Genomic DNA, 12,412 nt, shown 5'->3' on the forward strand with positions numbered 1-12,412 from the left:
ATTCCAGTATAGTAAAACATTAAACCTGGATAAATGCCAACTGGCATATCTAAGTCATTACCAGTTCATTTTTCTAGGAGTGAGCAGCCAGAATTTTGCTCTTGGGTATAGCCTTAGCCTACTCACACACATCTTCTCCCAGCTCCTGGACCAGCCAAGGCAGTGCATATTCAGCATTCTAAAAACGGACTGGCATCAATACTTGAATGTGTCAAAAATATTCTATGGTTATTGAAATGTTTTCAAGGGTAAATGCCAGCTAAGCCATTGAAACAGATGCACTGTCTTTCTAGATACAGCAAAAGCGTGGCTTCTGAGCTGAAGGGTTGGCTTCTGTTTCTTATTCTGTTGGTGTTTATTTAACCAAATGCTTCACCTAAAGCAGGTGGAAGAAGCACATCCCTGTCATGCTGGGAGTTCTTTAAATTTGAACTTCTGGCAGAGAGAACTTTTTAATATCTAAAGAGATGGACACTTCAAATATTTAGCCAATTGTTTATGCCAATCACTATCCTAATTTTGGCACCAGTCATAAAATATGAGCCATATTATTTGGAGGGCTGCTCCACAAACTTTAAAATCAAGTTGACTCGAAATAATGAAATAGAATTAGAAAGTGGCCACATATCCAACATTTTTTTTGCATTGATGGCCATAGTATCATTTAACATCCTGAACTTGATGGTTTACCCCTTAACAATCAAAGTAATTTTTCGATTCATGGCTCAATAATTGCATTAGTATTCTGCATGCTCAATATTAATAAGGTAATTTCTTCCTACGACAGCAGGAGAAGAAGAGCACTACTTTTGGTCCTCAGGATAAATTGTTTTATCCCTTCCCCCCACCCCACCCCCCAAAAAATGTTCAAAGCAGCATGAGGAATTCTAAGTTGCTTATATTTGATTTTATTGTTTAGGGTCTTTTTGTTGTTGTTGTTACAGTATGATCTCTGTAGAATTTTATGAGTTCTGGGTAGTATTCTTATTAAGCTGTACTCTTCATATTTTATTTTCTACTGCTTTCAGCATAACTTCTATGATGTTAGAGGAAATATACCTAAGAAAGTTGTCGAATTTTCTTGAACACTTAATAGGCCATTAAACTTAAAGTATTATGAATAAGAAGATAAATTAATTTATTTTAAACTTTGTAGCTAAAATTTTTCAAAACTAATTTAGGATTTATTCAATGCATCTCCCAGCCAGCATGGAAATTATGCCATTTTTCTGAGATTTGAAAGGAGGCCTTAACTTTGTAAGGTCTTTTTCTGAAATGAACTCCAGTAAATTAATAATATTGCATTTTCATAGAGATTTATGTTTGACCAAAAAAACACATTTTAAAATCTATTTTATACTAATAAAGTGCTAAAAATAACACAAAATGTTTTTTAAAAGGGAATACAACCAAATTCTCCAATTCCATTCACTGTATAGTTTATGGATTGTTTTAAGATCTATAGCTCATACACTGCACAGTGTTCTAATTTTTCATGTTCTAAACATTGACAATTCAGAAGGGACTAGAGAGAAAATGGATTGGTGAGGAGCTGAAAAAAATGAGTTTTTATTTACTGTGCATTTATCATGTGCTTGGCACTATGATATATATTATGGTAAATCCTGGAGCAATATTAGACACGTTTGCTCTCACAGAGGCTACATCCAATAAAGCTGGAACAACTAAGAAACAATACAAGGCAGGTATAATTAAATGCTGATCTGAGAAGACAAGATAATTTCTCCCCAAATAAAAATACTGTTATTCCTTTATTGTTGTGTGAGGCTCATAATCTCTTCAGTTTAACATATATAGTTTGGCTTTCAGCAAGGATAGGCATGAATTGGAATATATGGTTTAGATGCCTCCATCATCATCATTGTTGTCATCATTATTATCATCCCCAAACAACTAGGCGTGTCAATTAAGGAGCAGTTGTACACAATATATAGAATGGGTTTAGTAAATCCCTAGAGAAATATCCAAGCTTAACTAGATAATACAGGTTAGATATAAAGATAGACAATGATAAAGAAAGGGACAACTACTGTACAAATACTAACATCCTTAAATAATTCATTTCTCTATAGTTCCAGTGGCAAGCAGAATTTTTCCATTGAGAATAGGGACTAATCTTTTTCCAGATTGAGGAAAAGGCTCTTCTGGGGGTGATATGCTTTAGGAGCCTACTGATGAAAGGGAAGTACCTCTATTCTTGTTGTAAATATTTTCCTCCCAACCATAAACTGGTGGGTGGTAGATGTTTAATATTTTTAATACCAAAATGTTCTATAAATCTATTTGTTCAGGAATATACATCTATTGTTTTATATAAATTGTCTTTCACAACTAGTAAATTTATTATTTTAATTCAATAGGTAATATTCAGTTAAAGATGATAAGAATCTACAATTTGTGTTTTTTTCTGGTAGTGAGTCTCAATAGCAATGGACCATGCCTACCCCAGAAAATGCCCCAATATTCCATGCTACCAATTTGCTACTCCTGGTTGAGAACCAGTGCTTCAATGAGTAGCACTTCCTAGTAGGTGTGTGTGTGGAGTTTCTCAGGTATGTTGGCTCAGATACAATATTACACTAGGTGCCTTATATACTTTTAATCAATATGGCAGACCCAATAGGTAGGTATCAAGTGAGTTTTCATAACTTAATCAAAGGCACACTGAGCCAACAATGGAAAAGCCCATTCTAATTCCATTGAACCACTAGGATTAGTCTCTTCCATCAAAGATGATTTGGTTTGAATTATAAAGTTTGTTACCCCACCACCCACGCCACCCTCCAGATCACTAGGTTTTTATTTTGTTTTGTTTTGTTTGTTAGAAGTAATGGTAAAGTATTTTGTCTCTTTTCTCTTTTGCTTTAAAGGAATCACCACAGTCCTCACCATGACCACACTGAGCATCAGTGCACGGCATTCTTTGCCCAAAGTGTCCTATGCTACTGCCATGGATTGGTTCATAGCTGTCTGCTTTGCTTTTGTATTTTCCGCCCTTATTGAGTTTGCTGCTGTCAATTATTTTACCAATATTCAAATAGAAAAAGCCAAAAAGAAGACATCGAAAGCTCTCCAGGAAATGACAGCTGCTCCATTGCTGAGAGCAATGCACCCTGAAGCACCCCTGCAGGTATTTGACTCAATTTCCTTCAATTTAAGATTTGAGTTTCTTGGTTCAATTTACATTGCCGGGGGGTGGAGGGGTGGGTGGGGATGAAAACTTGAAATACCAGTGACAATTTGTAAGACATTTAAAAATCTAGGAAAATATGAAGGTATAATTGTAAATTAAAATTTTCTAATTGTGATTAATGACTTAAAGATTAAATAGCTTTGGAAGAGCCAGATGGCGCTGGCTGTTTGAAAGTTCTTTTCAACATTAAAGGTTTTTCAGAGAAAGGGGCAGCATCTTCTGTATATTATTAAGAGGAACCTGTGCTTATCTTTGACTGGGTTGGAAATGTGCTTTGAACAGAGTTCATTGAACAGAGTAAAGCAGTGGTTCTGAACATGTTAGAAATATCCCATGGAGCTGGGCAGGAACTGTGCCCTTGTATTACATAAGGAAATAAAACCTATAAATAGGAAGACCTAGAGTTGTAGTTGATGTACATGGAAGATTGAGAAATCTTGTTGTCAAGGGACAGAGCCAAAACGATGTGGAAACCAAACAAGAGCTGCTGTAATTCACACTGGACATTTAAGTGGTTCTGTGATTTAAAAAAATACACGGAAAACTTAAAGTGACGTTTTCCTTATGGACTCCAGTTGTACAAACATAGCAAGATCATCATGAAAGTAAGGAAGCAAACAGGAAGCCCCCCACCTCCCCTTCCCCATCCTCTTCACCCTCCCCTCCCCCTCCTCCTGGGATGTTCTGCTCTCCTTTCACTCTCACTCATTCAGCTTCTTTCTTGGATCAGCAAAGTGTCTGTGGTCATTTATACATAGCTTTATTGTAGTTACCACAAATGGAAGTCTAAAACTCCTTTTATTTGTATGTGCCCAAATCCAAATGTATATAAATCATCAACTTTATTCGCTGTAGTGATAACTCATTCTCTTACTTGTTCATTCTTTCTTTCTCCCCCCCCCCCCCCGCATTCACTTAACAAATAGACATTTAATACCAATGATGTGCTAGACCCTGTTTATGGTCTGAGAATCAAAAATATACACTCCCCACCCCCAATAGAATATCCTGCACTGCGGAGTTTACATTTAAGTATGTAAGACAAAGAAAAGGAGACATGATATTTTAAAATGATAAATAATAAAGCACTCGGAGTGTTAGATGATAGTAGTGCTGAGATGGTCTGAAGGAATACTGGGGTAGTATGAGGAGGAGGGGATTTCGTTCAGCATACAGGTGATCAGGAAGTAAGTCCTCCGAGAGAAGACAGCAGTTTAACAAATTAGGTTTGGTGTTCACCCAGGCAGGGATTAACTGTTGGGTCCTACAGTTTATAACTCTGCCCCTAGAAGGCCCTGGGTGCTGGTTCTTCTAGAATGGCATGTGAGCTGGTAGGAAAATTACTACCATCCCATTGAGAAAGTTTGGATAGCTTATTTACATTTTCTTCGAAAGAAATTCATTTCATCAAGATTTTCAAAATTATTAGAATGGATTTTGTATACTATTTTCAGTTAAAAACCCTGATTATTCTCTTTCCCATTCCCCATAGGTAGCCCTCTCTGCCTTTTACTCTTATTTGCTTTCCTTTGTTGATTTGAGACCTCGGTAGAATAATTCTATTTACTGTTCCTTATTTATTTATTTATTTATTTATTTATTTATTTATTTATTGTCTAAAGTTCTACATATCCCCCCATTGACCCATCCCCCAGCCATTCCCACCCCGGGCAAGCTCCCACTGCCCCAGTGTCTGTGTCCATTGGTTTTGCTAATACGCACGCACACAAGTCCTCTGATTGTTCTCTAACCTCCCCTCCCCCCGCCACTTGACTCTGAATCTATTCTTGTTCATCAAATTATGTTGATCAGTATATCCCACATATGAGTGAGATAACCCTTTTTAAAACATATCAATTCTTGGATATATTTATTTGTTTAATTTCAGGTTAATTCTGTTAACCAGGGGTCCTCAAACTTTTTAAACAGGGGGCCAGTTCACTGTCCCTCAGACCGTTGGAGGGCCGGACTATAGTTTAAAAAAAAAACTATGAATAAATTCCTATGCACACTGCACATATCTTATTTTGAAGTAAAAAAACAAAACGGGAACAAATACAATATTTGTATTTGCATGCGGCCCGCGGGCCGTAGTTTGAGGACCCCTGCTGTTAACTCTTTTACCTAGCTTCTTGAGTTTAATTCTTACTTATTTTCATGGCTTTTTATTTAATAATAAAGTTTCTCTTATTACAATGAGATTTCCTTTGCATATAGTTTTGACCATACTCATAACTTTCTATATTATCATAATTATTTGCAAAATATTCTTCAATTATGTTACTGCTTTTCTCTATAAGCTAAGAATTATTGGGAAGAAAATATTAAAGTTTCCAAATGGGATTTTGTTTGTTTATTTAGCTCCACTGTTTATTTCTAGCTCAGAGATGTTACCTGTGTAGATTTGAATGTTATTGATATTTTTGTTACCCCCTGAGTTATGCTGAAAGCTTATAAATGTTTAATGGCAATTTGAAAGGAGTTAATTTTAGTTATTAAATCAATTTTACTTAAAACATCATTATATCACCCTCTTAATCAGTCACCTCTTCTTAATCATTCAAATACCAAAAATGATATGAAAAATCTTCTTACTAATATTATGATTATTTATGTTTGTTTTGTATTTTAACTATTTTTGTTTTATACACTTTGATACGTGACACTCAACATGTAAAGATTTATAACTGCTCCATTTCTATATTAGTCTATGCATTTAATCATAAAATAACTTTTCCTCCCATATAATGCCTTTAGCTTCTAATTATATTTGGTCTGGTTATAATATTTTAAAACATTATTTCTTAATATTAAGGTTTGTAATGTATTTTTATTGCTAAAATTTTCATATTCTTTTGTTTCTCATGTACTTTGGAAGCTATATGTCATAGTTTTATATCACTGGTGGTTAATTTTAAATTTTAGATCAACATATTTCTACTTATGATTTTCTAGTAATGTTGAAATTATAAAGTATACTGACTCTCCCATATAGCTATTAACTTCCTCTTGACCCAGTAGTTGCTCATTTCCAAAGATTCTAAATGTAGAAACATTTTACATATCTAATTTTTTCTGTTTATAGTGAATTGCTATAGTTCTTTTTTCATTTTTGCAAAGTAATGAGACTCCTTGCATTAGTATTAGAGTAGAATATTATAAATACTTAAAAGTGCCACTTAATCAGAATAAAACTATTCTTCAGAATTTCCAAATGTGGGAACAAAACCAATAATATTTATTTGCTCCTTGAAACGTATCTCTTCACTATAGTAATTGTCACTGCTGGTAAATGCTTGGCTGAGCCCATCCAATTGGCTAAGTCTACTCTGATTTCAGCAACTCCTGTTGACAGCATTGGGTCACGTGCTGTGTGCAAATGGCATACTCAAGATCAAGAAGATGAAATTTGTGAAGGGCATAGAGTCTTAGCATTTAAAAGTTGAAAAGACATTTTATAATAAATGTAGTTAAAATATCCATCGTATGCGTTATGTCCTCTACAAGTGTACTGTGTATGTGTGATGACTTAGATCTCCTCAGCAGTTTACTTGGAGAATGTCTGTGTTCTAAAGACAGTGATTAATGGGTTGGCGTACCCAGCCTCCTGACTCCAGATTGCTGCCAGAGCACAGCTGGCTTTGGAGCGTCAGTTGCCATTGAATGGCTTCAATATCAAGTTCAACTTTTAAGGTTGAGGGTATATTAAAATTGAGGGAGAGAGAAGAAAATAAAAGGATAAATAAGGAGGAGGAAATCAAGGGGAAAGGTATGTTAAGAGCAAAATTTTAAAACATGTTAGTGTAAATAAATATTCTGGAATCTTACAAGATTTGGCGTTTCAGTAGAGATTCTAATCAGATAGGTGAAATTTGCTAATTCAAAGATGTGTTTCAACTTGTGTGGCTGTTTGCTTATTTGAATGATGTTTAAAATGTGCTTAAAATCCTCCTCTGTTATTCCCTTCAGAGTCTACATCAGTAGTGGTTTGACCTATTGTTACTATCTGGGATCTATAAACTGTTAATGGCCTGGCAGAGGTTTCTAGTGACCATTTCTATTCTTTGGGAATTGAAAAGCTTATGGTTTATGGAATATTCATGAAGCAAGGAAAAAAGGGGATTGGCAGGATCTAATAGCAGCTATGGGCAGCTTGAATATGTCTTTGAGCATCTCAAGAGGCAAAGGCAGCTGTTCTGTTTTGACTCAGCATTACTCTGATTCTGCCTTTGACTCTGTCCTTTTAATGTTTGAGTTGAGGTCCATTCTTGTGGTTCTATCCTTCCATACCCTTGCTACTTCTTAGAGTGTCTACTGTCTCACTAATGCAGATGATTTGGACTAATAGGGTGTTTTGAAAAATATGTAACTATAAAATAAAAAGGAAGATTTCTTAATCAAATTATAATTTTTTAAAAAAATCACTTGAAAATAGAGTCTGGTCCTTATTCAGTTGGAAAGTATGCATTAGTATACCTACGTATTGAATCTTGTGGGGGAAAAAACAATGATATAATAACTAACATTACTTGAGCTCTTAAATTGTGTTAGGTACTATGTGATATGCTTCAGTATATTGCATAATATCAAGCTCACAGTAACCATTTTACAGATGAAGAAACTGAGGCTTGCAGTTAGTTGTTAAGTGACATGTTCAGAGATAGTAAACCCAATATTTAAATTAATTCAGCTGTGTGTGAGTGCAGAGCTTGTTCTCCGATACTGCATTTTATACTATTTATATCTATAAAGAAGATATTAATCTATATAATAAAGAGCCAGGGTCGTTACAACCGAAGGCTCAACTGGACAGGAAGTCAGTGCTGGGTTGCCATGGTGGGCGCTGCTGTGGGCGCCTGGACTCAGCACTGACTGCCTCCAAGGCTGCAGATTAGGCCTTCAGAGAGAGAGGCAGGGTCTGATCCATAGCCTCTGTGGCAGTCGTTGATCAGAACTTGCCTCTCTTTCTCTCCCAGCCTGGCCAACAGCCCCGCCTCCATTTCTCCCCAGGCCTCCACCGGGGCTCAGCCCCGTCTTTCTGATCAGGCCCCGTTGATAGGCCCAGAGACACTGACTGGTATAGAAACTAACCATTCAGAACCAAATCTGGGTCAACTGTGAGGAGCCAATGGCTGCCTAGGAGGCGGAGCTTCTGACGCTGACTGGCATAGAAACTGATCAGTCAGAACCAAATCTGGGTCAACTGTGAGGAGCCAATGGCTGCCTAGGAGGCGGAGCTTCTGACGCTGACTGGCATAGAAACTGACCAGTCAGAACCAAATCTGGGTCAACTGTGAGGAGCCAATGGCTGCCTAGGAGGCGGAGCTTTTGATGCTGACTGACATAGAAACTGACCAATCAGAACCAAATTGGCCAGCAGAGGAGGGCAGTTGGGGGTGAGATCAGACCTGCAGGGGAGGGGAGTTGGGAGCGAGATCAGGCCGGCTGGGGAGGGCAGTTAGGGGTGATCAAGCAGGCAGAGGCAGTTAGAGGCAATCAGGCTGGCAGGGAAGGGCAGTTGGGGGCGAAATCAGACTGGCAGGGGAGGGCAGTTAGGGGCAATCAGGCAGGTAGAGGCAGTTAGAGGTGATCAGGCCAGCAGGGGAGAGAAATTAGGGGTGAGATCAGGCCAGCAGGGGAGGGCCATTGTGGGCAAGATCAGGATGGCAGGGGAGGGCAGTTGGAGGCGAGATCAGGCTGGCAAGGGAGGGCAGTTAGGGGTGACCAGGCAGGCAGAGGCAGTTGGGGGTGAGATCAGGCTGGCAGGGGAGAGCAGTTGGGAGCTCAATCAGGCTGGCAGGGGAGGACAATTAGGGTCAATCAGGCAGGCAGGCAGAGAGGTTAGGGGCGATCAGGCAGGCAGGCAGAGGGGTTAGGGGCAATCAGGCAGGCAGGCAGAGGGGTTAGGGACAATCAGGCAGGCAGGCAGATGAGTGGTTAGGAGCCAGTGGTCCCAGATTGTGAGAGGGGTCCCCGATTGGAGTGGGTGCAGGCTGGGGTGAGGGAACTCCCCCCTTCATGCATGAATTTTGTGCACTGGGCCTCCAGTATACATATAAAATGATCAGCTTAACACAGTCTTTTGTTCATATTTCTATGAATCAATAATAATAGTAAAATACTTTGAATGCTTTTTATGTTCCAATAATAAGATCTTTTACTATATATATAACTTAATTCTTAAAACGTTTCACATATGTTCTATTTTTATCCATGTTTTAGCCAGGGAGGATGTTAATACGTAGGGATGAGGTAGTCTGCCCAAGGTCATCTCTCTGGTAAGTGGCAGGGCCAAGCCAGCAAACCCTATACTTTTAAGCCTCAAGCCTTAATGACTGATTAGAAATGTGAGGTGAAGAAAATGGAGGATGAGATGGATGGTGGTAGCGTCATTCACTAGGACAAGAAGGGAAGGAGGCACAATTAATGAAGTAGCTAATTAGCTCAAGTTTAGCTAGGTAGAAAGTTCCACAGTAGAATATTTTCTCCTATCCCAGGATAATAATGGCTACTTTTTAAAACTACAAGTGCATACTTTTCCACTGTTTACCTTTCCTTCCCCATCTACCTAATGGCTTTGTCTATTTTTTTTTAACTTCATTTTAAAGTGTTCATAGATACTCACAAGAATATTTCTAAAATTAAAGAGCTATTTTCTCTTTTTAAGAAAAAGACAATATAAAAATTAGGGTTTTTAAGAAAAAGACAATATAAAAATTAGGGTTTTTAAGAAAAAGACAATATAAAAATATCTGAATAATTCAAGGTACACCATGGATTCCATAATTCAAGAGCATGGAGGAAAAGCTCCGTTTTCACTCCCCATCCTTCAAAGTAAAACTCTAGCCTTATTTTTCATATTTGGCTCATTCAAGCTGATCTCAAGGATCTCCGGGATAGGGTCTCAAGAATCCACATCTACAAACGGGTTAATAATAAAACCTACCAGAAAAGCTTAGAATGTGAATTAAACTACATTATTCATATAAAGTACAGGGAACAATGCTTGGTACCCAGTAAGTAATGGCTATGATTATTATTATCCTTTATTTCTTTCAGCATCTTCAACGTTTAAAGGTATGCATTACAAAATTTATCATTTATAATATCCTGACGTAGTTTGCTTGAACTGTTTCATATGATTGCTATATTTGCCTAGCTAGGAGGTGAGCTCTTTAATAAAATTGTTCATGTCTTCATATAGCACATAACATAATATGTAATAGATACAGTTGTCTTTATTGATGGATTATAATGAGCCAATTATAGAAATCAGATGATAGGAGGTCTGGTGACTCCAAAACTAATATATTTATCACCAATTTCCAAAAACATTGGTCTTTTAAACAAAACTAGAGGCCCGGTACACCGTGCACCGGTGGGGTCCCTCTGCGTGGCCTGTGGCGAAACCATCAGTCCGACATCCCCCGAGGGATGTAGTAGTGCTGGAAGCGGCAGGCAGCCTGGGAGGAGCCCGAGCCTAGGCTGGGCACTGCGCTGCTCCTGCTCATCCCAGCCCTGCTGCGCCTGCCGCCACTAGAGTGATACCCGCATGCCCATGACCGAGAAGCGGCCACAGGCTCCCGCCCAGTCAGTCCCAATGCTGGTCCCAATCCCAGTTGTGGTCTGGCTGGGGGTGGAGCGCACAGGAGGAGGGTCCACAGGAGAGGCTCATGTTGCCGAAGCTGCATTTGCCAGCCATGAGCCTGGCATCTGGCGCCCATTGGTCAGCTGAGCTGCGCTCCCACTGTGGGAGTGCACTGACCACCAGGGGGCAGCTCCTGCATTGAACATCGGCCCCCTGGTGGTCATCATAGGGACTGGTTGAACGGTCGAATGGTCAAACAGTTGCTTAGGCTTTTATATAGGATGTAGATTCTTTCTTCCTGGAGTAAATGTGAACATCAGGCAGATGGAAGAAGTGAGCTTGAGCTGGGTCACTATGAGCCTCTGGAACAGCAGATGATCGTTCTTACTTTTCTGAGACACCTTGTCAGCAGGTGGACTTCGCTAGTGGGCAGCAAGAGAAAACCGAGGAGGATGTTTTAAAAGAAAAGAAAGCAAAACAAAAGGCTGAAGTAAGCCTACAAGTGCAGCTGTGCATTATGAGGAAAGTATGGTTGGCTGTCTTTTGGTCATTTTAGTCATATCATTTGCACAGATATCAGTGACTGTGAGTGACATTGATGTTAAATACAATGATTTCCCAGTGGTTGGTAATGTACAAGCTTCATTCCATTCCAAGGGGGTGTACAAACTAGGTCAGTTTCAGATTTTCATTTCAGTTATTCTCAAAGCTCCTCTTAGAAATGCTGTTTTTAAAATAGTTTAAGCTAGTATGCAAAAAACTTTCATTTTTCCATTTGTCCTTATTTTGTTCATATCTTGACTTAGTTTCAAACCTCTTTCCTTGGCAGTTTGAACAAGGACCTGAAGCAGTACTGTCAATTCACTTGACATTTAGATGTGCTTCTGACAGTAGTTTAATGACATTCTTTAAATCTTATATAAACTGTACCTCCCCAAACCCATACCTTTTTCAGTACAGAATGTTCTGTAGGTAGTAATGCTCTTTAGGCAATGAGTAATTGTTTAATTGTACAATTATTAAACTGTATGATTTAAGTGAAAAGAATATCCGGATTAGGGCTTATCTCCAGCTGTGGTTTTTATCTGTTAGTTTTGTTATGTGTCATGTGCTGATTCATGAGAAAATGTCATGTTGCTAATGTATGAGGATGAATCTCAGCTAGTCATTTACCAAGAGTTTACCAAGCAACTACTGTGCACCAGTCACCATACAAGGCACTGTGGATTCAAAGACAAAACCTAGGAACTTAGTCGCATGAAGGAAACAGGCCATTAATCGTGTGGGTGACTATATTTAGTTTATAGTATATGGTCTGAGTTTTGATTTTAGGGTAATTCTAGCATGCTTATAATAGTTTAAACTTATGCTCAGATCTTCACTGCTACCTTAGACCTCCCTGTTGAAATACTAATCTATATATCCAACTACACACTGGGAACCTATTATATTTATAGAATACCTATTAAGTGTCAATACACTTGGAATACTGTGCTCACTTCCTTTGTAGATCTGAGAGTAATAGGGAGGTAGACATTCGATAATTAATTTCAAATAATTAAATAATGATAAATATGCAAAATACTGTGAAGGAGCGGTAGAGAGAGTAA

General features: G+C 38.4%; 1 protein-coding gene across 3 annotated transcripts in view; it reads left to right on the forward strand.

Annotated features, from left to right (window-relative positions):
* The window catches only part of GABRA4 (gamma-aminobutyric acid type A receptor alpha4 subunit), a 63,329-nt gene that overhangs the window by 24,608 nt on the left and 26,309 nt on the right, over positions 1 to 12,412 (forward strand). For all 3 annotated transcript variants that reach the window (XM_006088451.3, XM_023753602.1, XM_023753603.1), the window contains one exon: positions 2,892 to 3,151. In XM_006088451.3, the coding sequence (XP_006088513.1) occupies positions 2,892 to 3,151 (260 nt within the window). The remainder of the gene's footprint in view (positions 1 to 2,891; positions 3,152 to 12,412) is intronic.

This window comes from Myotis lucifugus, unplaced genomic scaffold, assembly GCF_000147115.1.
Source record: "Myotis lucifugus unplaced genomic scaffold, Myoluc2.0 scaffold_48, whole genome shotgun sequence".
Taxonomy (NCBI): domain Eukaryota; kingdom Metazoa; phylum Chordata; class Mammalia; order Chiroptera; family Vespertilionidae; genus Myotis; species Myotis lucifugus.